General features: G+C 54.2%; 5 protein-coding genes and 1 pseudogene across 6 annotated transcripts in view; 5 read left to right on the top strand and 1 right to left on the bottom strand.

Moving 5' to 3' along the window:
* Positions 1–400: 400 nt before the first annotated feature.
* Positions 401–1,360, top strand: HBM (hemoglobin subunit mu). Its single transcript, XM_006049961.3, has 3 exons — positions 401–696; positions 852–1,056; positions 1,169–1,360. Exons 1-3 carry the CDS (start codon positions 605–607, stop codon positions 1,295–1,297), a joined length of 426 nt encoding a protein of 141 aa, XP_006050023.1. The 5' UTR covers positions 401–604; the 3' UTR covers positions 1,298–1,360.
* A 1,415-nt stretch (positions 1,361–2,775) lies between these two features.
* Positions 2,776–3,567, top strand: LOC102398760 (hemoglobin subunit alpha-2-like). Its single transcript, XM_006049960.4, has 3 exons — positions 2,776–2,933; positions 3,035–3,239; positions 3,344–3,567. Exons 1-3 carry the CDS (start codon positions 2,839–2,841, stop codon positions 3,470–3,472), a joined length of 429 nt encoding a protein of 142 aa, XP_006050022.3. The 5' UTR covers positions 2,776–2,838; the 3' UTR covers positions 3,473–3,567.
* Positions 3,568–5,820: 2,253 nt separating this feature from the next.
* Positions 5,821–6,608, top strand: HBA1 (hemoglobin subunit alpha 1). Its single transcript, XM_006049959.4, has 3 exons — positions 5,821–5,973; positions 6,075–6,279; positions 6,384–6,608. The coding sequence occupies exons 1-3, from the start codon at positions 5,879–5,881 to the stop codon at positions 6,510–6,512; spliced, it is 429 nt and encodes a 142-aa protein (XP_006050021.3). The 5' UTR covers positions 5,821–5,878; the 3' UTR covers positions 6,513–6,608.
* A 2,082-nt stretch (positions 6,609–8,690) lies between these two features.
* On the top strand, positions 8,691–9,456 carry HBQ1 (hemoglobin subunit theta 1). The gene is made up of 3 exons (XM_006049958.4): positions 8,691–8,826; positions 8,966–9,170; positions 9,270–9,456. Exons 1-3 carry the CDS (start codon positions 8,732–8,734, stop codon positions 9,396–9,398), a joined length of 429 nt encoding a protein of 142 aa, XP_006050020.1. The 5' UTR covers positions 8,691–8,731; the 3' UTR covers positions 9,399–9,456.
* Positions 9,457–11,011: 1,555 nt separating this feature from the next.
* Positions 11,012–12,056, top strand: LOC112581790 (annotated as a pseudogene).
* Positions 12,057–17,353: 5,297 nt separating this feature from the next.
* Positions 17,354–24,689, bottom strand: part of LUC7L (LUC7 like) — a 32,442-nt gene continuing 25,106 nt past the window's right edge. For both annotated transcript variants that reach the window (XM_025274775.3, XM_006049957.4), the window contains 4 exons: positions 23,569–23,657; positions 18,851–18,880; positions 18,322–18,489; positions 17,354–17,697 (listed from right to left, as the gene is read on the bottom strand). In XM_025274775.3, coding sequence (XP_025130560.1) covers positions 17,556–17,697; positions 18,322–18,489; positions 18,851–18,880; positions 23,569–23,657 — 429 coding nt within the window. In that variant the 3' untranslated portion in view covers positions 17,354–17,555. The remainder of the gene's footprint in view (positions 17,698–18,321; positions 18,490–18,850; positions 18,881–23,568; positions 23,658–24,689) is intronic.

The raw sequence follows: 24,689 nt of genomic DNA, 5'->3' as shown, positions 1-24,689 counted from the left end.
GACTTCGCAGGAACGCAGCCCAACACGGTGTCATCCCCCGGCCTGGAGTGACTCCAAGAGGCGCTTTGGAGCGGTCCTTGGCCTACAGAGCCCAGAGTCGCGACCGAAGGGAGCAGGGCAGCCCAGGACCGTCCACGCCGCATTCTCGGGTCAGACCTGCACTGGGACCTCTGTCCCACCCCATGTCACCCAGTCTGTGGCTTCACTCGGCGCGGTGGGTACGCGTCGGGACTCAGAGTACTTCCCTCAGAGTTTGTCATCCCAGCTCACCGCTGCGAGGACCCTTGAAACCTCCTGGCCCCTCGGATTAAGGGGGCTCCCTGCCCCACGCGCTTTCTCCCTGTCCCTCCTTTGGCTCTGTCTGGCGGAGCAGTAACTTTGCCTTCAGGGGAATAATTGCAGACCCATCTAAAGTCTGCAGCAAAGGCACCCACACACGGCGTGATTTAGTTTCTCCGCCGTAAGGAGAACCTGGGTTGGCGACCTGGGTCGCCAGGTTCCCGCCGCGCTCCTGAAGATAAGGGCGGGCGGGGCGCCACGGGGGGGCCGCTATAAGGAGGCCGGGGCGGCTGGCGCGGCCCCTAAAGCACGCCACGCCAGCGTCATGCTCAGCGCCCAAGAGCGCGCCCACATAGCACAGGTCTGGGACCTGATCGCCGGACACGAGGCGCCCTTCGGGGCGGAGCTGCTGCGCAGGTGGGTTGGGGCGGGGTCTCCAGAATCGCTAGGAGGAGGAGACCAGGGTACTGGGCCTGAGTCCCGGGTTGGTGGCGAGTCTGAGCGGGTTTTCCCGGGGTCTGCGCAGCGCAGACGCTGGAGGGACCGTCCTCCCCACATCCCTGCTCCCGCAGGCTCTTCACTGTGTACCCTAGCACCAAGGTCTACTTCAGACATCTGGGTGACCACCCAGACGAGGTGCAGCTGCTGAGCCACGGTCAACGCATGCTCCAGGCGGTGGGCGTGGCCGTGCAGTACATGGACAACCTGCGCGCAGTCCTGAGCCCGCTTGCCGACCTGCACGCACAAGTGCTGCGCGTGGACCCCACCAACTTCCCAGTGAGCCACCCGGGGCGCAGCAGGGCTCGCGGCGCAGCCGAGGCGGGCGGGGAGGCGTTCGGGGAGGCACCGGCGAGGACAGGGCCCTTCTCATCGGCCTCTTCTCCGGCAGCTGGTGATCCAGTGTTTCCAGGTGGTGCTGGCCTCCCACCTGCAGGGCGAGTTCACGGTGGAGATGCAGGCGGCGTGGGATAAGTTCCTGACGGGCGTGGCCGTGGTGCTGACGGAGAAGTACCGCTGAGTTCCATGCCCCGCGGGTCTAGGTCTGCGAAATTCAATAAACAGGCCTCAGTAGGCTGGAACCTGCGCACGTGTGTTCTTTGGGGAGCAGACGGACTGGCGTCGAAGTCGCCGGTCGGAGAACCTCCGGGTCCTGAGGGGAGACTCCAGGAACCGTAGGGCGCAACACCGAATCTTTGCTGACAGTGGAACCAGGGGCCCAGGAGCAGGGCCTCTGGCACTCAACACAGCCTGAATGAGGACATTTCCAGGGCTGACAGTCCTGGGTCTGGAACGCGCCTGGCACCCTGAGACAGTTGCCCTCCTGGGGCAGCGTCATGTGGTGGGCCCATCGAGTACTCCCTTTCGGCATCGCGCCTGCCAGACGGTTGGCTAAGCACGTCCTCATTCACTCTCATTCATCTCCATCGCTAGTTCCCTCAGGAACTGCAAGTGTCAATCTTCCCCTCTTTAACACACAGTAGCGGGCACCAGAGACCCTCAACCAAGTTTCCGGCCTGAGGTCAAACAGACTTGGTGGTCCAGGGATCCCTGGACCTCACCTCTGTTCCTCCCCCATTTCTTCCAACTCCAGTCTCAGTCCCTGGCCCTCGTCCGAATTAGTCCCTTCCTCTGAATCTCCTGGGGCAGAGAGTGGGGTATGTCGACACATTCCTAGTCCACATAGACACACTGTGTGACACTATGCATGTCCCTAAGCAATCTGAGCCTTATACACCCGACCAAAAAAATCCCCAACTTCACTGGGTCTTTGAAATGATTTTTGAAATAATAATCCTAAGGAAGGCTGGTTGTCTGGCAGGCCCGAGTCTACCCAACCCCCACCCCAGCTCCAGCACTCTGACTCAGTCTCTGCAGCTCCTGGGCCATAGTGCCCCATCTTACACACAGATAGACAGACACACACACTGTCAATCTCTCCTCGGCAGCACTGGGGCACAGATCTTAGCGATCAGTCCAGACCCTTTGCAAAGACAAGAGCCCAACCCTCCAAGCTCTCCAAACTCTGAAGGAGGATGGTTCCCTGGATGACAGTCTCAGGTATGTGCAGGGCTGGACAGTCAGTGACCAAGTTTGAAGGGGGATGCTGGACACTAACCCCTCACCCAGACTGGGCAGAACCCCCCTAGGTCCCTGCGCTTTAGTGCGAAAGCAGCTTGATTCACTTCGGAAAAGATTGTGTTCCTCTCCCAGACTGGCAAACGGAAACCTCCATGCTACCCCAGCGTGGGTACAAACTCGGTTCCAGGGGGTTTGGGTGGCTCAGAAAAGTGCGTGAGCTGTTCAACCCACAGAACCAGGGTAGAAGGTACCATACATAGCTGGATTGCAGCCAAAGCGGGACAGGGCAGGGGCCACCTTGGGACCCTGACACCCCACACACTCTCCAGACCCATCTTTCCAGGCCGGCACCTCCTGGCCCCGCGCCAGCCAATGAGCGCAGCGCGGGAGGGCGTGCCCCTGGCGCCGGGAGCATAAAAGCTCGCGCACTCACAGCCCCGCACTCTTCTGGTCCAGACCCAGACTCAGAGAGAACCCACCATGGTGCTGTCTGCCGCCGACAAGAGCAATATCCAGGCCGCCTGGGGCAAGGTTGGCGGCCACGCTGCAGATTATGGCGCAGAGGCCCTGGAGAGGTGAGCACCGCACCTGCCCCGAGGGGACCGGGCCGCACGCCGGGCGCGTCCTTGTCCCGGGCCGCTCGGCCTAAGCCCGACTTTCCTGCCTCTTCACCCAGGATGTTCCTGAGCTTCCCCACCACCAAGACCTACTTCCCCCACTTCGACCTGAGCCACGGCTCCGCCCAGGTCAAGGGCCACGGCGCGAAGGTGGCCAACGCGCTGACCAAAGCGGTGGGCCACCTGGACGACCTGCCCGGTGCCCTGTCTGAACTGAGTGACCTGCACGCTCACAAGCTGCGTGTGGACCCGGTCAACTTCAAGGTGAGCTCGCGGGCCGGGCCGGGACAGATCTGGGCTAGCGGGGCAGAGAATGCGGCGGCGCCCCCACCCAGCCCCCGCCCCCCTGACGTCCCCTCTCTCGGCAGCTTCTGAGCCACTCCCTGCTGGTGACCCTGGCCTCCCACCTCCCCAATGATTTCACCCCCGCGGTCCACGCCTCCCTGGACAAGTTCTTGGCCAGCGTGAGCACCGTGCTGACCTCCAAATACCGTTAAGCTGGAGCCTCGGCGACCCTACCCTGGCCTGGAGCCCCCTTGCGCTCTGCGCACTCTCACCTCCTGATCTTTGAATAAAGTCTGAGTGGGCTGCAGTGTCTGTAGCCTCGGGTCTCTGTGTCCGCGAACCGGCCGGGATGGGCGTGGTTCTCAGTCTGTAAGAGTGGGAGGGTGGAGGAGGGCGGGGAGCTAAGGCTGAGGGTCCCAGAATCTGCTGAACCAAGTTCCCCTCCTGGGAAGACTTCCAAGGGTTCTCTCTGAGGTGGGGAGTGCTGAAATGGCCACCCTGTTTTGAAATTTTTCTGATCCCCCTTAAACATAGTTAGATGAAAACAAAAGCAAACCACACAAATAGGCTCTTCCTGGTGCAAAAGTAGGGGCAGGACAACCTCCAGGAGATTCCACTTCCTCCCTATCAGAGACAAGGGGGATCGGAACAGGGATCGCGGCCCAGGTACCCGTCCTGGGTCACAGGAACTCTCTGCGGCGTTGCGGGGGAGGGGCAGTCAGTGAGGGGAGGGGCAGTCAGTGAGAAGAGGGGCCTCGAGCTCGCTGCGGTCTTCAGCAGGCTCCTCACTCCCTTGTCCCTGGAGTCTGCGAAGCTCACTGTGCCCCTAGCCCTGCGTTCCCTGGCCTCTAAGCCCCCTCCCCACATCCGGGCTCCTGGGGTCTCCTGGCAGTTCTGCCTTGGTCCTGTGAGCAACCTTCAGAAAGGCCCTTGGACTCCACTCTGGAACCTCGAACACCCAACCCACCCTGTAGCCCTTAAGGACCCAATCAGCGCCTCCAGCCCAGCCCCCCACCCTCGTCTTCAGGGCAACTCTGCGTTGGATAATAGGTGAGGAGGGTGGCAGGGCCACTGATGATCACGTTCTTTTGGGGCAAGGACCTCTGAACAGCTGGGGAGTTACTTCCCCTCTCACCACGTACTCTTCCACTATCCCGCAGCCCCATTCACTTTTATTTAAATGTAGAAAATATATGAAAAATTAAAATCCACCTACTTTTTCCCAGGGGACTTCCCCAGCGGTTCAGTGGTTTAAAAAAAAAAAAAAATCTGCCTGCAAAGCAGGAGATCCAGGTTCCATCCGTGGGTGGAGAAGATCCCCTGGAGGAGGAAATGGCAACCCACTTCAGTATTCTTGCAGGAAAATCCCATGGACAGAGGGCCCTGGCGGGCTACAGTTCATGGGGTCACAAAAGAGTTGGGCATGACTGAGTGACTAAACAACAACATTTTCACACACACGTGCACCTTTTTTTATGTTATTCAAAAGAGCGAGAGTCCCTCCATCCTGTCTCCCCAACCCCCACAGAAACAGCTGATTTTCAAAGTCTGGGACTGAGCCCACTGGCTTCTATTCTGTGCTGAGGGGATGCAGTTATGTCTATAACTGTACCTTTTTTCCCCCAAAAAATATCATTCTATCTTACACATGTTTTCCTTCAACTTGCTATTCTCACTGATCTGTGTATCTTCTACCTGTTTTCTGGCCAATACATTCAGTTCTGTCTCACTTATTTCGATATTTATGTTAATTTTCCAGTAAAATCCTTTGTCAATTGTTCTCATAAGTCATTTGTCTTTTCCTTATATCTATGCTGGAGGTCTTCCCATATTATGAATGTAAGACTTCGGCTGAGAAACGTTCCTCAAGTCTTGCCTTAGCACCTGGGGAGAAGAGACTTGAACCCAGAGCTCCTTGCAAATTCTGTAACCCGCTCTCAGTATCTGTTCCTTCCAAGACTGCCACTTAGTTGCACTCAAAAACTCTCTGCGGAAAGAAAGGAATCGGGCGCCAAGGCTGAAGAGGAACAGGAGGCTTGGACGGGGGTAGGAGTGGGGTGGGGAGGAATTCGCTGATTACATGTGAACGGTGAGCCAAGTGTGTTACTGGCTGCCTCTGGCATGGACTAGGCGCACTCAATCGCCCGTTCATTCACTGATACTGCCCAAGTTTAAAATGCCCAGAGTGTGCCAAGCCTAGGTCCGGGGTGGATAGCACGGGCTGCCTTACTCCCTTCCGTTCTCAAGACAGCTGACGGACTCTTACAGGATGCAGGAGCGGGCATCCACCCAGCTCCACAATCCCGCCCCCGCCACCTGGCGCGAGGCTACCACTTCCGGGGAAGGTGGACGCAGCGGGCGGGAAGCAGACGGTGGAAGCAATAACCCCCGGTCAGAGTCCAGGTCTCCGTGGGTGGGTGAGGGAAGCACCCATCGCCCGGCCGGGCGCAAGTCGGGCGCCGCGCGCCCTCTGCGGTCCAGGTCCGGCCGCGCATGCCGCGTGCCAGCCAATGAGCGCAGCGCGGGAGGGCGTGCCCCTGGCGCCGGGAGCATAAAAGCTCGCGCACTCACAGCCCCGCACTCTTCTGGTCCAGACCCAGACTCAGAGAGAACCCACCATGGTGCTGTCTGCCGCCGACAAAAGCAATGTCAAGGCCGCCTGGGGCAAGGTTGGCGGCCACGCTGCAGATTATGGCGCAGAGGCCCTGGAGAGGTGAGCACCGCACCTTCCCCGAGGGGACCGGGCCGCACGCCGGGCGCGTCCTTGTCCCGGGCCGCTCGGCCTAAGCCCGACTTTCCCGCCTCTTCACCCAGGATGTTCCTGAGCTTCCCCACCACCAAGACCTACTTCCCCCACTTCGACCTGAGCCACGGCTCCGCCCAGGTCAAGGGCCACGGCGCGAAGGTGGCCAACGCGCTGACCAAAGCGGTGGGCCACCTGGACGACCTGCCCGGTGCCCTGTCTGAACTGAGTGACCTGCACGCTCACAAGCTGCGTGTGGACCCGGTCAACTTCAAGGTGAGCTCGCGGGCCGGGCCGGGACAGATCTGGGCTAGCGGGGCAGAGAATGCGGCGGCGCCCCCACCCAGCCCCCGCCCCCCTGACGTCCCCTCTCTCGGCAGCTTCTGAGCCACTCCCTGCTGGTGACCCTGGCCTCCCACCTCCCCAATGATTTCACCCCCGCGGTCCACGCCTCCCTGGACAAGTTCTTGGCCAGCGTGAGCACCGTGCTGACCTCCAAATACCGTTAAGCTGGAGCCTCGGCGACCCCTACCCTGGCCTGGAGCCCCCTTGCGCTCTGCGCACTCTCACCTCCTGATCTTTGAATAAAGTCTGAGTGGGCTGCAGTGTCTGTAGCTTCGGGTCTCTGTGTCCGCGAACCGGCCGGGGTGGGCGTGGTTCTCATTCATTGCCTCGGACTAAGGAGCTCTCAGGCAGAGGGAGAGAAGGGGAAAACGGGACGGAGGGGTGGGGGTGGAGCCCGTCCCACGGCCACTGCCTGGGATTCTCTGGGCAGCCCTCACCCTCAGCCTGGAGTGATTTCTGAGTACATTGGCCTTTCCCTGAATTCATCCCAGAGCCTTGCGTGTTCATCACGGAGATTTTTGCGCAAATGATCAATTTGTTGGCGGACCTCCAGCCAGGACTCGGAGCTCTCCCGGGGCTGCTCCCGGAGCTGGGTGGTGGGGAGAACACAGAGGCCCTCTGGGTGCCTCCCTCCCCACCAAGTGCCTAGAGGAAGCTAGGGGTGCGTAGTGCCCTTGTAGAGCCAGGCCAGGTCCTGGAGGCACCTCTGTCACCTGGTTCACCGCCCCCCCCCCCCGGGACACCCACCGGGCCATTGAGGGTCTGAAGGCCTGATTTTGGGCACCCAGCTTAGGATACACTGCACTGCCCTGAGGCCCACTGACTCCCCCTGGCGCTGCTGTGGAGAGAAGAGCCAAGGCCAGGGTGCCTACACTCAGAGGTGCTTTCTTCCCATGGAGAATGCCCCTAGCACCTGTGGCTTGAGGTGTCCAGTCCTGGCAGTGGTCCAGCCCCAAGCTTTCAGCTGGGAGCAGTGTCTTTTCTTCCCTGGGCCCAAGAGTCATCGTCAGAAAATGGATGGCAGGTTTCCTGCTTTTAGCATGTGAGCTCTCTGTAAGAGGCAGTCTTCCTTATTTTACTATTAGGCAAAATAAGAGCCTGGACTAAAAGTGGAAACAACCCAAATGTCCATCGAGAGATGAGAGGACAAACAAAATGTGGTCTAAACAGACAATGGAGTAAGTTATCCAGCCATAACAAGCAATGAAGTGTAAATACATGCTACAAACACAAAAGACCACATACTGCATGAATCTATTCACATGAAATGTCCAGAATAGGCAAATTCACAGAGGCCAAGAGCAGACTGGTGATGTCCAGAGGCTGGAGGGCAGGGGTTATGGACTGACTGCTGATGGGGAGAGTGTTTCTATTTGGGATGATGAAAAAGTTCTGGAATTAGATGGATTGTACACCTGAAAATGGCTAAGACAGTAAATTTTATGTTATGCAAATTTCAATGCATTTTTTTTAAAGGATGTATAGTGATGCCTGGCACAGAATGAGTGCTACATGGGTATTAGCTATTATGTGGGGGATCTATCCTGTACTGTGCCAGGTCGCTTCAGTTGTGTCCAACTCTTTGCGATCCTATGGACCACAGCCCTCCAGGCTCCTCTGTCCATGGGATTCTCCTGGCAAGAATACTGGAGTGGGTTGCCATGCCCTCCTTCAGGGGATCATCCTGACCCAGCGATCGAACCCTTGTGTTCCCAACACTCATGTCTCTTAAGTCTCCTGCATTGGCAGGTGGATTCTTTACCATTAGCGCCAATTAGATTTCTATTTGGGATGATGAGAAAGTTCTGGAATTAGTGGTGATGGTAACACATAGTGTGAATGTAGTTAAAGACACTGAATTGTACACCTCAAATGGCTAAGACAGTAAATTTTATGTGAATTTCAATGCATTTTTAAAAAAGGATGTATAGTGATGCCTGGCACAGAATGAGTGCTTTATAGGTATTGGCTATTATTTTTAGGATCTATCCTAGCCACTCTGAATGCTCATTGTCCTGAAAAGGGCATCCGCTATGAAGCAGGAACAACCTTGGGAAGAAGAAACTGTTACCTTCCTTATATACCATAAATGAGAAAACAGACTGAGGTTCAATGCCAAACTCCATGCTAAAATTCAGGGCCACCTAATATTGACACATACTAAATATTAGTTTCCAAAAATAGGGATTTCAGGGTCCAGGGCGATTGGGAAGACCCCAGGTCAGAGCTGACGCTCAGTGGAGAGCTCCTAGACCCCTCCCGGCCAGATTCTGCGACCAGAGGCCCGGCGCCCCCCGGAGGCCAAGGGGACAGCAGGCCGAGAGGCGCAGGCGAAGCCCAGGCTTCACAGAGACGCCGAACGCGCGGCAGGCTGGTCTCCACGATGGTGCTGGCGCCGGCGGACCGCGCTGCAGTGCTCGCGTTGTGGCGGAAGCTCGGGACCAACGTCGGCATCTACACGACGGAGGCCCTGGAGAGGTGCGCACGGGTCCTGGCGCCTCAGGGCTCACCTGTCTTCAGCGCGCTCGGGGGATGCGTCCCCCGCCGTCCTATTCCGGAGCCCTTCCTCCCCAGACCCCGCCATCAGGACGCGCCTCACTCTCCGTTCCTCCCGCAGGACCTTCGTGGCCTTCCCTTCCTCCAAGACCTATTTCCTCCACCTAAACTTGAGCCCCGGCTCCGCCCAGGTCAGAGCCCACGGCCAGAAGGTGGCCGACGCGCTGAGCCTGGCCGTGAACCACCTGGACGACCTGCCGGGCACCCTGTCGTACCTGCGCGAGCTGCACACGCACAAGCTGCGCGTGGACCCGGTCTTTTTCAAGGTGAGCTCGTGGGTGGGGCCGACGCCCGTCGCCGGGGGAGGGGGCTCTCACCGGGCAAGGGGTGGTGCACCGTGTGGGAACCATTCTGTCTATCTGCAGCTGCTGTGCCACTGCCTGCTGGTGACCCTCGCCCGGCACTACCCCGGAGACTTCAGCCCCAACATGCACGCCTCACTGGTCAAGTTTCTGAACCACGTGATCTCGGCGCTGGCCCCCAGCAGTGGCTAAATTGGGAGGGTGGTAGCAGGGGGCTCCGGTGTTTGAGTAAAGTCCGCAGAGTCCCAGCTGTGCCCGTGTTCTCTTCTAGGGGCCTGACGAGGGTGGGACGCCCTTCCCCAAAAGAGGCAGGAAGTCTGGACAGGGTGTCTCCACTCCCACGTGGTAAGCCCCGACTCACCATGCCCTTGAGCGTGGCCACTTGGAGGTGTCGGCTGGGCCCCTGCCCGGACCGTCTTCCTCACTGCAGCCTTCGGACACCTCACATGCACCTAGTTAGTACCGCCCGGCACAGCTTGAGAGGAAACTAGGGACGGGCGCCCCTGCCGGGGTGGAGCGGGACTGCGCCTCCTGAACTGAACACGCAGGGCACTTTGAGCAACCGGGAAGCTTGGGGTCAACGGTGCCTTTGCCAGACTCCGGACCTGGTCGGAGGAGGTGGCGCCTGCAGCGCACCCTGCCCCCATCCCACACAGCAGACAGAACTCAGAGCGTCTTCCTTTAAACATTTTTTCTCATGAAATCAATCACGGTCATCGCAGAAACTTCAGGAAACGACTCCCAATTGCTGCACCTCAACTGCCCATGCCTTCCGGTGGGTTCCGGACATACATTGCTTAACAGCATGAATTTCTTTTTCCTTCTTCACAATTTCAGATACAGGATTCGTTCTTACTGTATATCTCAGCAACCTCAGCATGTTTTTTTCTTTCCTTATTAACTATAACTTATTTTTTCACTGAAAGGAAGCACTTGAGGTCTTTGGTGCATTAACTCCTCTTGGGCACTGAGGCCACTATTCAGTCAAATAAGGGTCACTGTGAACACGAGTGCTGCGGTACTAGGACAGTCCATCTGGTACCAAAGAGGACCACTAAGTGCCCAGAGGGGTGACTCACCCCCCAGTGGGGAGGGGTGATGGCACATTTGGAGAGATTTCTCATGAATATATTCAGTTTCACACTGACATGATCAGAGGAAACTTAACACACACGAGATGGCAGCAGCTCCCCCAGGCGGGGCCAGAGGCGGAGAAGACAGGCACTCGGTCTAATCCCAGCAAGGTATGCTTTTTCACTTATGTTTTCCACTTTCACAACTAATTTGCAAAAAACCTTCCCTGAGTATTTGTAGCTAAAAGTCTACGCACTAATATTGTCATGCCCTTGGGGGATTTCTTCAGAAGTGTAATTTCTGGCTTTTTGGTAATATCGCCAAAATTGCTTTCCTGAGTTTCGCCAGCAGATGAGTGCCTTGCACCCTCGGCAGCCTCACTTGCTCACTGCTAGAGGAGGGCCACCCACTTCCCAGGGTAGCATTCTTCCTCAGGTTGACCCAGATTTTGCCCAATTTTTCCTGGGTATTTCCTGGGGGTACTCTTTCATCCAAATAAACCCAGCCCCTCCTCAGGTCTCTGGGCCCAACCACGCTCCATGGCTCTGCCTGTTCTGAGCTGCCATTTCCGATCTACACCCTCATTTATGACAATTAGGAATGCTGGATAAGACCCTTTCCACCCTCTAACAGCAAGTGGATTCAGAATCTTCAGACCAGATAACCAAGTGAAGGTGAGAACTCAGATGTCACAGCACCTAAACCACCTGGGTTCTGAGGTATTTGCCAAAATGAGCAAACTTGAGCTGAAATTCTTTTTCCTTACAGGCTCACGGTTCAAAGGGCCAGTAAAAGGTGATACACCCAAAAGGTGACTTTCCCATAAACCTGGGGCCCTAAAGATATCCCACTAGGTTATCCTTTCTCCAAATACAGGGACTGGTAAAAAGAAATAAAGAAAAAACAGAAACAAAAAAGCCCCTGGATATTCAGCAGAAAAGAAAAAATGCTTCCCTAATAAATTGAAATCACATGCTGATATGCAAACAAATCCCCCCTGCCCCCAACCCCCGCCGAGAAAAAAGCACTTCACAGGCCACAAGGTGCCAGGGCTGACAAACTCAGCAGGCACACAGGGCAAGGCACCTGCATGAAAGCCAGCAGCCATGCAGATGCCACATTCAATGCAACCTGACTTGAAATATCTGCAGGGAACCACAGAATATAAAAAGGCACATCGCAGGACTTATCTGGTGGCCCAGTGGTTAATCTGCCTGCAACTAAACTTGAGTGCCATAACTGAGCCCACATGCAGCGAAGAAAATTTTAAAAGATAGAAATAGGCTTTCTGATAGTGCGGAGCAATGTGGTGCTTCTGAGCTTCCAGCACGGCGTACCGGGGCCAGGGCCGGAATATGCAGAAGAGGCGGGTGCAGCCCATCAATCTTCAGATGCTTGCAAAATAGATCGCGGATTCAAGCGTGGCTCTATGAGCAAGTGAATATGCGGACAGAGGGCTGTACCTACTGGTTTTGATGAGTATATGAACCTCGTATTAGATGATGCAGAAGACATTCATTCTAAAACAAAGTCAAGAAAACAACTGGGTCGGATCATGCTAAAAGGAGATAACGTTACCCTGCTCCAAAGTGTCTCCAACTAGAAGTGACAGATGAAGTGAGAAATTGTTTGGCAATACCGTTGGTTTTTTTAGGTGTCCTTTAAAACATGTATTCATATTGTTCTGCTCACCCTTATGTTATTACCAGATGACAATAAATGCTGTGGGACTATTTTTTTTTTAAGATAGAAATAGCATTATGATTTCCAAGGTAACAGAGTAAAAAACAGAATGTTAAAATATTCTAACACAACCCCCCAACCCTGGGAAGGAGGAGTGAGCTGGGCAAAAATGGAAGGAAAAATGTAAAGACCCCAAAAGATGGCATCAACAAAACAATGGAGGAATTCCCTGGCGGCCCAGTGGTTAGGACTCCACACTTCCACTGCCCAGGGCACAGGCTCAGCTCCTGGTCAGGGAGCTAGTCTCACTTGCTCTGTCGTGCATGGGTTGGTCAGTCAAGTTCATTCTGGTTTAACTTTCTGGCCAACCCAACATTGACTATGTGACTTAAATGACTCAAAGAAGGGATAAAGATCAGACTTGAGGCTTAAGGACAAAAAGCGCAAATACAGTAAAAAGAATCATCAATGGATCCAGAGACTAAAGTGGGCCCTGCAGCGCTCCCTCCTGGTCTTCTCCTGTGGTCACCTCCCCTTGTGTGGCTGTTTGTTGCTGTCTTTAAATTTTATTGGCATATTATCAATTTACAATGTTGCATTAGTTTCTGCTATATAACAAAGCAAGTCAGTTATACAGACATGTAATAGTTTGCATTTGTTAACCCCAAATTCCCCATCCATCCCTCACCAAAGCTTTTTTTAATGTGGTAAAATACAGGGCTTCCCTGTCGTTCACTGGTAATCTGCCTGCAATGTAGCTGACGCAGGTCGATCTCTGGGTTGGGAAGATCCCCTGGAGAAGGGCATGGCAAACCATTCCAGTATTCTTTCAGAGAACTCCACAGACAGATGCCTGATGGATCGCATCAGACAGATGCCCATGGGGTTGCAGAGCCGGTCAGACATGACTGAGTGATTAACACTAACTCATGCAAAATATAGGTAACAAACACCAGTTCAACCACTGTAAAGAGCGCGGCTCAGTGGCATTCATTTCACTCACAAGTGTGCCATCACCACCTCCAGCCAGCTCCAGAACTTCCTCACAGCCCCAAAGGAAGCCCCTTGTCTACTACCAGGCACCCCCCTCCACACCTCTCCCAGCCCAGCCCCATGGCTTTACTGATCCTGGCCTTTCCATGTAAATGTACACAGCTCGTGGTCTCTCGTGTCCAGCATGTTGCTCAGCACATTCTCAAGGCTCATTGGTGCTGGACCTGCATCTGACCTGATGCCCTGATGATCAGGAGCTGTGGGACAATTAATGCGTGCTGTCTGTGGCGATTTTCAAGGAGAGCAAAGCTCTCTGGAAGGACTGTGGGGCAGATGAGGGCACCGAGGAGCCGGCGATGTACCGCAGGTCCTGTCTGCAGTGTTTTGTGCTCTCTTCTGCTCAGAGGCGGGGCCTGGCCTGGGGCTGAAAGGCCTGGATTCCAAGGTGGCTGGACTTGGGCAGGTGTTCCAAAGGGGACAGGAGCAGCCCCAGAAGGCCCAGGACAATGTAATACTGCACTGTAACATATCACGCTGTTGTTCAATTGCCCAGTCACCTCCAACTCTTTGTGACCCCATGGACTGCAGCACGCCAGGCCTCCCTGTCCCTAACCATTTCCAAAAATTTGTCTAAGCTCATGACCACTGTATCAATGATACCATCCATTCATCCCATCCTCTGATGTATCACACTAAACACCATTCTCTACTGCATACCTGAAGTTGCTGAGTAGCGCTTAAAACTTATCATAGGAAAAAAATCATTTTGCAAAATATATATATATATATCAAGTCATTAGCACGTACACGTAAAACTAAAATAACATTTGTCAATTTAATCTCAATAAAAATTTTAAAAAGGTGGTGGCCAGGATCCAGGTGGGGGAAGTCCCCCTGGCCAGCAGTTAACAGCTTCTCTCTTGAACTGTGAGGACAGCACCACCTCCTCGGGAGGGCAGCCCTGAGCCCACGAGCACCAGCAGGGAAGTCAGGCAGGCAGGCTGGGGGTGGCACGGGGGAGGGCAGAGAAGGGGGACAGCAGACGCAAGAGGGTGGCACTCGCCAGCGCTGTGGGGGCTCAGGACACGCAGGGACCCCCAGGCTTTCCTCACGGGCTCCCAAGTGCCCCTGGGTGGGAGCAGAGGGCCGCCTCAGGCCAGGGTTCACTGGCACCTGGGGGCAGACCTTGTGTTGACCCCTATCACGTGCGACCCCGTGCTGGGGGTGTGGATGGTTACCTGGGGGCCTGGCTTAGGGCTCGTGCAGTGGGCATAGAGCACGCTGCTCACCGCGCCGCGATCGGGCCCAGGATGGCTCTGCCCTCTTCCCCTAGGTCCAAACAAGTGTCAGCATCGTATGTGCCAACGACAAGAGCTAGGAGACCTGTTCTAAGCTGTCCCACAGATGCCACTGAGGGCTTGCGGCCCAGCTGTCAGGGTGCTTCGGACCAGCAGCAGCAGCAGCCCGGGTAAACAGCTACATTCTCGGTACTGGTACAGGCTAGAGTTGGTGGGGTGGATGAACCCCGCCGACACCACACTCAGAAGTAACTCACGTTGATCACAAGTCACATTCTGCAATTCCAGAGACAGAGAGCAGACTGGTGGCTGTCAAAGGCTGGGGCCAAGGGGCATGCCTGCTGGTGGGTGTGGGGCTGGGGTGACGAGACGCCCCAATGCCACAGTGATAAACACGACACTGCGAGCACACTGAAGGCCACTAGACTGTACACTTTCGAGCGGCTGAAATGTTGAATTTTATGAGATAAGTTTATCTCCATCAAAAAACCAACCAACCTACCTGCAAAAAAAGAAACCTACATTCTTAGATCCCTCCCCTAATCCACAGGAAGCCTAGAGGGGCTCATACCACCTGCTGCAACAAGGCCTGCAGGGGACAAGGGCACGGGATGAAGTCCCAGCACCGCTCAGCTCAGCCCAGCCGCCAGAGCAGGACCACCCTGTTTAAGGCAGGGGACCCTTCCGAGGCACAACCCCTTCTCCACATGCACAAACCATGGCTGGACACCGGCCCCAGCCCTGGAGTCAATCCCCCCGGTCCCCAGGCCAGCCGAGAGCACGCACCCACTGCACAGCCGTCACCCTGGGGAGACGGCCCTGTGTCCACACGCCGCAGCGAGGCTCTGCACCGCCGCTAAGGCCATGGAGTCCCACAGAGCTGCAGGGCCAACACCGTCCCTCCAGCCCTCAGGTCCCAAGACTGCAGGCGTAGGCCTTGCTAGAGACTCCCAAAGAGGGGCAGAAACCAAAACATCCCTGCCCCCGGCTGCAGGCCCCCCCACCTGCCCCCTGGACAGACTGGGGCCTCCGTGCCACACCCCTCACCCCTGCTCCCGAGCGGAAGAGTGGGGCTGGGGGAGTCCCTGAGAACTCGGGGACTGGAGGGGCCAAGGGCACCACACAGCCCTGGGACTGACCACAGGCCCCTGGAGATCTGCACCTATGGGCTCAGCCAACCCCTCTCTCACCAAGGACTGCCATCACCGCCCGCTCCCGGCATCCCTGCTAAGCCAGCGCTTCCCCACAGCAGGGCTCTAACAAGGACGAGAGGGCGCAGGTGAGCGGTGCCCTCCTCCCAGCACCCTCCCGGTGCCACCCCTGGAGCCGCGCTCACCCAGGCTGGGCTGTGGCCTCCAGAGCAGCCCGCTGTACACCTGTGCCCAGTGGAGTGGAGCCAGCTGAGGAGCCGAGGCTCAGGGGCTGGGGGGATCCAGGCAGCCCCTGCAGTCAGGCCAGGGCACTCCAGGGGCAGGCAGGTGCCTCTGGACTGACGAGCAAGCACCCAGCTGTGGGGGGAGCAGAAGCCGCCCCCCAGGCATCTTGACCCCAGCCCATCTGTTTTCTCGCTGGGACCTCCAGGCTCCTCTAAGGTCAGGGACGCCATCTGCCCTCTGCCTCTTCAAAACCAGCCTCCAGGGATGGCAGCAGACAGAGTGCCGCGCAACCGTGCGTCAGAAATGCAAGTATGTGTGCCCTGTCACCACAACACAAACAGAAGAGACCCCCAAACACCCCCTCGGGAGGTTAGAAATGGAGACCTGAGGAGCTGGGCAGTCTTTGCCCTGGCTGCCCACTCAGTCCAGACCCCGCCGTCATAAGCCGGCTTGCAGGGTGGAGTCAGGAAACCACCAGCACAGCCTGGGCTTCTCTGCCTGCCCCCGCCCACGCCCACCTCTGCCCTCCCAGGGCTTTCCGCCCTGCTTTCCCAGGGCTTTTATCTACTTCCCACAAAAACGGCACATCCCCTGCTCCCCCGCAGGTACCTACCTGGCCTCTCAGTGGCCACTCTGGCCCAGCCTGGCTGCAGGCCAGGGAAACACCCCTGGGCGGAGGGACATCGCTGATGCCAGACCTCTTTTCCGTGGACACAGCTGGCTGGGGAAGACCCTGCCAGAGGGCAGCAGAGCAGCCCACTACCCACATCCCTCCAGAGGGAAACAAACCGCAGTGAGGAGCCTAGAAGAGGGCCACCAACCACGCCCTGGGGCTGGCAGCCACACGACCCAGACCCAGTGTCCATGTGCTCTGCACAGGGGTGTGGGTGTGTGTTTCACAACGTGGCCATCAGAAGCTGCCTCCAAAAATAAAACCACACACTCCCCTGATGAACTTTCCTGGTGGCTCAGACGGTAAAGAATCTATCTGCCTGCCAATGCATGAGACCTAAGAGACACAGGTTCGATCCCTGGGTCGGGAAGATCCCCTGGAGAACGGAATGGTAATCCATTTCAGTAGTCTTGCCTGGAGAATCCCATGGACAGAGGAGCCTGGCCGCTACAGTCCATAGGGTTACAAAGAGTCGGACACGACTGAGCACGCCACAGTCATCCTCCCCCTGAAAAGTGAAAAAATGAAAGAGCTCCCAATTGTATCTTCAGAATAGCTCACTTTAGTCTCGAGATACAAGCGGAAGGGCTGAGGGAGACTGGATAATACCACCAGCCCTGCCAAGGGTGAGCAGAACCACGACTGACCCCGAAGTCAACATGCCTTCCTCTGAGGACCTTGTGGCCGTCATGTCAACCTTTCCGTGGGTCTTTCTTTGCTCTGAGTAACTCCAAGAGGGGGAACTGCAGCCTATCTGAGCTCCAGTGCTGGGCGGAGGCTGCTGACCACAAACCAGACAGGCAGTCCTCCAAAGAAATGGGGGAAGTGAACAGCTTGGACCTCAGAAAGACATATGAGGCTGGGAGAGCAGACGGCTGTGTGCCTCTGGCTCCGTCAGCGTGTCGGACACCAAAAGGCAGAGGGGAGCCCGAGGATAAGTCACATTTCTGGGCCACGTGCAGGTGACCCGGGCATGCCCCCCCACCCTGTGGAAGGCACGGCAAGTCCAGTGCAGCCAGGACAGCAGAGAACGCACCGCGGCCGCCAGGAGGCAGTCTGTCAGGTTGTTTATTCCCGCTCGACACAACCCAGAACACAGGAGCAACTCTGTACACCTCTAGAAACTCACAGCTAGCTCCAAAACAATAGAAATGTTAAACTACAAAAGATGAGCTGTATTCAGCAAATAGAAAGGGTAACGTGAGGCCGTGTCAGACGTGGATCGGACTATTTACAGTGCCTGGGCGTGGGCTCAGATCTCGCCGGCCTCCTTCTCCTCCGACCTCCGCGATGCGGCCTTCCCGTTGGCACTCTCAAGCCTCCAGTCGGTGGCCCCCCGCTCACTCCGCCCGCGCTCCCAGGACTCCTCCCTTGAAGTCCGCTCTCGGGAGAACCTGGGAAAAGGGAACCAGAGGCTCATCGAGGGCTGGCCCTCCCTCCTGGGTGCTCCCCAGGCACTGACACCGTGGACCGTCCGTGCGAGGAAAGGGAAGACCCACACAGCTGGAAGGGCCCAGCAGGCACTGCACAGGGAGGGGCTGGGCAGCCAACACAGAGTGGCATTTCCAGAGGGTTCTAGTAACAGGAACAGCTTTTACTAAAATGTAAACAGTGCAAAGGAAAATACAGCACGAGTTGATCCATTATGTAAAAACACAATGGAGAAAAAGTATTACCAAAGCGAATGGTGGGCATCTCCAAATATGATCATTAGTAGTGTGTGTGTTTTTTTAAAATCACCACAACCGAGGTGAGCAGCCTACCAGGGCTGTGTGTACCAAAGTGGCGGTGCACGTGTAGCCCAAGCATGGCCTCGCCTACACGAGACACCTCTGCAGCTCTCAACTGTCCAGCCCTGAAGCCACCTGCTGCCCCCAGCTGGTGGACTCCCAGAGCCCTGGGTCCCGTCAGGACCCTCAAGGCCTCAACGCTCAGTCCCTGGGTGACAGACCCCAGGCCCTGGTGCACAGAGCAGGGCTCAACTCCTGCTGCAGATACTGAAGGAACAGAGTAGTTACTTGTATTTCGAGCTCCGGTCCCTGGATGCCCGACGATGGCCACGGCTGTGGCTCCGGGAGCGGCTTCGGTGGCGCCGGTGTCTGTCTCGGGACCGGGAACGGGACGACTTCCGCCGCTCTCTGGAAGTTGACCTCGACCGCCTGCGACGTCGGTCCCGGGAGCGCGACCTGCAACAGAGGCTGTGCTGACACCTTACTGCTGTCTCTGCTTTCTCCTCCCAGACTTGTAACCCGGGTTCACAACCCTCCCCTCAACGGCACCCTGCTCATGAATAACTGGCCAGACCCTCCCCACCGATGCTTCCGGAAACATGCCAGGAACGTTCTGATCATCCCTCTCACTGACAGTGGACGCCCACCCCACGCTGCACTGAGCCCCAATCAGGGCTCTCCTTCTAACCCACGCTCTGTGCCCTTCGCGACCAGCCCTGACCCCAGACAACTAATGCCAAGTTATAAAGGCTAAGTATCAAGAAAAAAGCACATGAAAAAGGACATCTTACTGAGAATGTATCAATGGAAAACCTACCTCCTGCGATCTCTTGTTCTTGATCCAGACCTAAAATGGAAAAAAAGATGAGCAATTTCCTAAAAACAGCCCAATTCCTTACAGCTGAAGGGAGGTGCCCCACATCCCCATGGTGACAAGGGTCAACTTCCCACAGGACCTGCTATGAGGCCCGCCCCGGGCCCCCACCCGTTGGAGGGAGAAGGAAGAGACCAGCACCCAGGGGTCCACATTGCACTGAGCTGAACCAGTGGTTCTGCAAACTTCACAGTGGACACCAACCCAGCTACACAGATAGTCACGGTGCAGGGCTGGGCAGGACACCCAAGCTCCAAACACAGGCTCACTTTCCTGGAGTGCTGCAGGAGCTCCCGGGAAACAGTACACAATCAGAAATGTAAGAAATGCACTTGAGGGACCTTCCCTGGTGGTCCAGTGGTTGAGAATCCACCATGCAACGCAGGGGACATGAGTTCAATCCCTGGCCGGGAACTAAGATCCCATACGCCATGGGGAAACTAAGACCGCGTGCCACAACTACTGAGTCTACGCGCTCTGGAGCCCGTGGCCCTACGGAAAGATTCCATATGGTAAGAGGAAGACCCTCAGTTCAATTCAGTTCAGTCGCTCAGTCGTGTCTGACGCTTTGCGACCCCATGAACCGCAGCACGCCAGGTCTCCCTGTTCATCACCAACTCCCGGAGTCCACCCAAACCCATGTCCATTGAGTCGGTGATGCCGTCCAGCCATCTCATCCTCTGTCGTCCCCTTCTCCTCCTGCCCTTAATCTTTCTCAGCATCAGGGACTTTTCAAATGAGTCAGCTCTTTGCATCAGGTGGCCAAAGTATCAGGAGTTTCAGCTTCAACATCAGTCCTTCCAATGAACACTCAGGACTGATCTCCTTCAGGATGGACTGGTTGGATCTCCTTGCAGTCCAAGGGACTCTCAAGAGTCTTCTCCAACACCACAGTTCAAAATCATCAATTCTGCAGCGCTCAGCTTTCTCCACAGTCCAACTCTCACATCCATACATGACCACTGGAAAAACCATAGCCTTGACTAGCCGGACCTCTGTTAGCAAAGTAATGTCACTGCTTTTCAATATACTGTCATATATATAGGTGGACATATATATATATATATAGGTTGGTTATAACTTTCCTTCCAAGGAGTAAGCGTCTTTTAATTTAATGGCTGCAATCACCATCTGCAGTGCTTCTGGAGCCCAGAAAAATAAAGTCAGCCACTGTTTCCCCATCTATTTGCCATGAAGTGATGGGACCAGATGCCATGACCTTAGTTTTCTGAATGTTGAGCTTTAAGCCAACTTTTTCACTCTCCTCTTTCACTTTAATCAAGAGGCTCTTTAGTTCTTCACTTTCTGCCGAAAGGGTGGTGTCATGTGCATATCTGAGGTTATTGATATTTCTCCTGGCAATCTTGATTCCAGCTTGTGCTTCCTCCAGCGCAGCATTTCTCATGATGTACTCTGCATATAAGTTAAATAAGCAGGGTGACAATATACAGCCTTGACGTACTCCTTTTCCTATTTGGAACCAGTCTGTTGTTTGCTACGTGCCTCAATTAAGATCCGATGCAGCCAAATAAATATTAAAAAAAAAAAAAAAAGAAATACACTTGACAAGAGTGCACCTCTCACATCCTGTTCTAAGCAGCAATTTTCAACCTGTGAAGGACGAAGTGACAAAAGATACTGCTCACACGCCATGTGGCTGGAGGGTGATTTTATAAAAACTCCAAGAAAGTAATTTCCTTAACACCTACCAGTATTTATATATTAAATTCCTCTCTCCCAGGAATTCTAAGGAACTTATATATACTCAAATACATTCAAGGATGATCGTGCTCACACATTCAAAAACAGTTTTATATTAAGTCACCAAAAATTAAAATTAAAAAGCAAAGTTAACAAAGGTCAACAAGTGGGACTACATCAGACTAAAAAGCTTCTGCACAATGAAGGTAACCATCAGCGAAATGAAAAAGCAACTGAATGGGAGAAAATATCTACAAATCAAGAAACTGCAAGAGGCATTTATCCAAAGTATGAAAAGAACTCACACAACTCTAAATGGAAGTGGAAAAAAAAAAAAGATTAAAACAATGGGCAGAGGACCTGAACAAACATTTTGTCAAAGAAGACATACAAAGGCCAACAGGCAAAGGAAAAATTGCTCCACAACTTTATCCATCAGGAAAACACAAATCAAACCATGATGGGCTGTCACTTCACATCTGTCGGAGTACTATCACCAAATGACAAGAAACACAGGTGCTGGTGAGGATGTGGAGAAAAGCAAGTACTGCTGGTGGGAATGTAAACTGGTGCAGCCATCATGAAAAACAGGATAGAGGCGTCTCAAAAATTAAAATGGAACTACAATATGATCCAGCAATTCCAATTCTGGATATTCACTTGATGGAAATTAAATCACTATTTTGATCAGATCAGTCGCTCAGTCGTGTCCGACTCTTTGCGACCCCATGAATCACAGCACGGCAGGCCTCCCTGTCCATCACCAACTCCCGGAGTTCACCCAGACTCACGTCCATCGAGTCAGTGATGCCATCCAGCCATCTCATCCTCTGTTGTCCCTTCTCCTCTTGCCCTCAATCCCTCCCAGCATCAGAGTCTTTTCCAATGAGTCAACTCTTCGCATGAGGTGGCCAAAGTACTGGAGTTTCAGCTTTAGCATCATTCCTTCCAAAGAAATCCCAGGGCTGATCTCCTTCAGAATGGACTGGTTGGATCTCCTTGCAGTCCAAGGGACTCTCAAGAGTCTTCTCCAACACCACAGTTCAAAAGCATCAATTCTGCGGCACTCAGCCTTCTTCACAGTCCAACTCTCACATCCATACATGACCACAGGAAAAATCATAGCCTTGACTAGACGCACCTTTGTTGGCAGTAATGTCTCTGCTTTTGAATATGCTATCTAGGTTGGTCATAACTTTCCTTCCAAGGAGTAAGCGTCTTTTAATTTCATGGCTGCAATCACCATCTGCAGTGATTTTGGAGCCCAGAAAAAGAAAGTCTGACACTGTTTCCACATCTATTTCCCACGAAGTGATGGGACTGGATGCCATGATCTTCGTTTTCTGAATGTTGAGCTTTACGCCAACTTTTTCACTCTCCACTTTCACTTTCATCAAGAGGCTTTTTTAGTTCCTCTTCACTTTCTGCCATAAGGATGGTGTCACCTGCGTATCTGAGGTTATTGATATTTCTCCCGGCAATCTTGATTCCAGCTGTGTTTCTTCCAGTCCAGCGTTTCTCATGATGTACTCTGCATTATAAGTTAAATAAACAGGGTGACAATATACAGCCTTGACGTACTCCTTTTCCTATTTGGAACCAGTCTGTTTTTCCATGTCCAGTTCTAACTGTTGCTTCCTGATCTGCATACAGATTTCTCAAGAGGCAGATTACGTGGTCTGGTATTCCCATCTCTTTCAGAATTTTCCACCGTTTATTGTGATCCACACAGTCAAAGGCTTTGGCATAGTCAATAAAACAGAAATAGATGTTTTTCTGGAACTCTCTTGCTTTTTCATGATCCAGCAGATGTTGGCAATTTGATCTCTGGTTCCTCTGCCTTTTCACTTGATGGAAATTAAATCACTATTTTGAAGACACTTACAACTCCGTGGTCACTGCATTATTTACAATAGCTCAGACACAGGAAAATCTAAGTGTCCATTGATAGAAGGACCGATAAACATGATGTAGCTGTATATATAAAGTGGGATGTTGTTCAGTTAAAAAAAGAAGGAATTCTGCCATTTGCAACAACACATATGGACCTTGAGAGCACTACGTTAAGTAAAATAAGTCAGACAGGAAAAGATAAATGCTGTATGAGTTTAGTTATATGTGGAATAGAAAAGAGCCAAACTTACAGAGAACAGACTGGTGGTGCTAGAGGGAGGAAAACGAGGGTGGGCAAAGGTGGGAGGATGGAGACAGGTAATGACAACGTCGCAGAATGGTGCTGTGCGGCCAAGAGCACGCCAGCTGCGGGGGCCAAGGACCCACGCACAGAGCCCACCCTGCGACGGCGGTCACCTGTGTGAAAAGACCCTCGTGTCTGTACTTAATATTTTTATACTGTTCCAGTCTCTTTATAATCAACATGTTACATAATTAAAATAATGAAAAACAAAAGTTAGCAAGTTATTCACAAAGGAATCCCTCCAGGCGTCTGTGTGCCCAATATAGAGCCTGGCTACTCTGGGCTCCAGACACTGCCCTGAACTCTGACCAGACCCACCACCCCTACCTGGCTGCTCTCAGGCATCCCAGCCCTAACACGGCTAGAACCACCTCCCCTCCCAAAACTCCGATCCCAGGCTCCCCTCCTCTGTCACCATCAGCGGCCACTCCAGGCCAGCTCCACTCCCGCTCTGTACAGCTCACACCGTCCGCTAGCAGATGCTATCAGCTCTGCCCCAAGAGCACACAGCTCGTCCCTGCCCACTCCTGGGCCTGGACCCTCCCAGCCACTCACGTTCTCCTTGCTCCCACCCAACAAGCCTCAGCCCTTGGCCCACGCGAGCCCGTCCCTGGTGGATCTGGCCGTAGGGCCTGCACTGGGCAGGAATCTTTTTGCTCCTTTTGGCCACCAAGTACCTGGCAGACCTCAAGTGTCACAGGCAACAGCAAGACTGCCAAGTACATGGGGTGTCCTTGGGATGGGGGGCTGTCCTTGGGCTCACCTTCTGCTCAGCCGCTCCTCCCGCTCTCTCTCTTCCCGCCTCCTCAGCCGATCCTGATTTCTCTTCTCCTGCTTCTCAGCCACAGTTTTCTAAATAAAACGGAAAACTGGGAAGATGAGAGAGGCACATACACACTAGTGTGTGAACAGTGCTGAACAAAGAACGTTTACATGACCTCAGTACTGGCGATTTAAGAACCTTAGGGAAATTCAGGGAAGAGGAACACAATTCTTTTTATTAACAAAACCTCTTAACAGAAAATACATGGAATAAAAACTGTTTTATAAATTCAGTGACAAACTATTAATTCTAACAGGTGCTGTACTTCTAAGTTACAAAAAGTTTATCATATGACTTCAAATCAATCAAGAAAGTTAAGGTTTTTACCCAAAGAAGACTCAACAAACTTTATGTGAAGGAGAACATGTGTATTTGATCAAGCACATCTTGCTGAGGGGAGCCAAGCTACCCAGCCTTGTTGCTGCCTGTCCTGGGGATGGGTTGTAGTGGACACGGAGGGAGGGAGGAGCACAGGAGATGGCCTGGAGACCCTACCACTGGAGCACCCCAAAACCCACTTGGAGCCTGTCACGCCATCTCATGCTGCTGAGAAGGCCTCCTCACCTCCCCCTGGGGAGGGGGAGGTATCCAGAGCCACAACACAAGATCCAAGAGGGAGTGCAGCATGACCTAAAATGTCAGAGCTGACAAAAGCCAGGCCCCCAGGAAGAAAGGGCACGGCTGGGGGTGCGTGTGTGTGCCTGCGTGTGACCTCAAAGCATCTGGGCCCAGGCCCTCCTGTGCGGCTCCTCTAGCTCTGTCCTCTGACGTCATACATCCAACACTGGGAGCAGGACACAAGGACGCTGTCCCAGCACCTGGGTCTCCACACACACCCTGTCCAAGAACAGCGCTGGGGCTAGCATCAGCTCCTCCCCAAACCCTCCCCACTCCCTGAAACATTAGGTCTCCCCACAGGCAAGTCCTCACTCTTGCCCGCCTCCCTCCGCCACGTCCATCTAGGTCCAGGACCTGCAGGCATGCACACCGCCGGGACCACTGAGTGAAGCCCTCTCCGAACTGGGCACAGAGCTCCTACTCTCCTCATGGTTAAGAGGTGC

Source organism: Bubalus bubalis, chromosome 24, assembly GCF_019923935.1.
Source record: "Bubalus bubalis isolate 160015118507 breed Murrah chromosome 24, NDDB_SH_1, whole genome shotgun sequence".
NCBI lineage: Eukaryota > Metazoa > Chordata > Mammalia > Artiodactyla > Bovidae > Bubalus > Bubalus bubalis.
Note: the sequence above shows the minus strand (reverse complement) of the source record. Positions and strands in the feature narration are given on the sequence as shown.

Coding starts and splice junctions, on each gene's coding strand:
- HBM (XM_006049961.3), top strand. CDS start 605: ATGCTCAGCGCCCAAGAGCGCGCCCACATAGCACAGGTCTGGGACCTG. Junction 697..851: donor GGGGCGGAGCTGCTGCGCAG/GTGGGTTGGGGC, acceptor CTGCTCCCGCAG/GCTCTTCACTGTGTACCCTA. Junction 1,057..1,168: donor TGGACCCCACCAACTTCCCA/GTGAGCCACCCG, acceptor CTTCTCCGGCAG/CTGGTGATCCAGTGTTTCCA.
- LOC102398760 (XM_006049960.4), top strand. CDS start 2,839: ATGGTGCTGTCTGCCGCCGACAAGAGCAATATCCAGGCCGCCTGGGGC. Junction 2,934..3,034: donor GGCGCAGAGGCCCTGGAGAG/GTGAGCACCGCA, acceptor CTCTTCACCCAG/GATGTTCCTGAGCTTCCCCA. Junction 3,240..3,343: donor TGGACCCGGTCAACTTCAAG/GTGAGCTCGCGG, acceptor CTCTCTCGGCAG/CTTCTGAGCCACTCCCTGCT.
- HBA1 (XM_006049959.4), top strand. CDS start 5,879: ATGGTGCTGTCTGCCGCCGACAAAAGCAATGTCAAGGCCGCCTGGGGC. Junction 5,974..6,074: donor GGCGCAGAGGCCCTGGAGAG/GTGAGCACCGCA, acceptor CTCTTCACCCAG/GATGTTCCTGAGCTTCCCCA. Junction 6,280..6,383: donor TGGACCCGGTCAACTTCAAG/GTGAGCTCGCGG, acceptor CTCTCTCGGCAG/CTTCTGAGCCACTCCCTGCT.
- HBQ1 (XM_006049958.4), top strand. CDS start 8,732: ATGGTGCTGGCGCCGGCGGACCGCGCTGCAGTGCTCGCGTTGTGGCGG. Junction 8,827..8,965: donor ACGACGGAGGCCCTGGAGAG/GTGCGCACGGGT, acceptor TTCCTCCCGCAG/GACCTTCGTGGCCTTCCCTT. Junction 9,171..9,269: donor TGGACCCGGTCTTTTTCAAG/GTGAGCTCGTGG, acceptor GTCTATCTGCAG/CTGCTGTGCCACTGCCTGCT.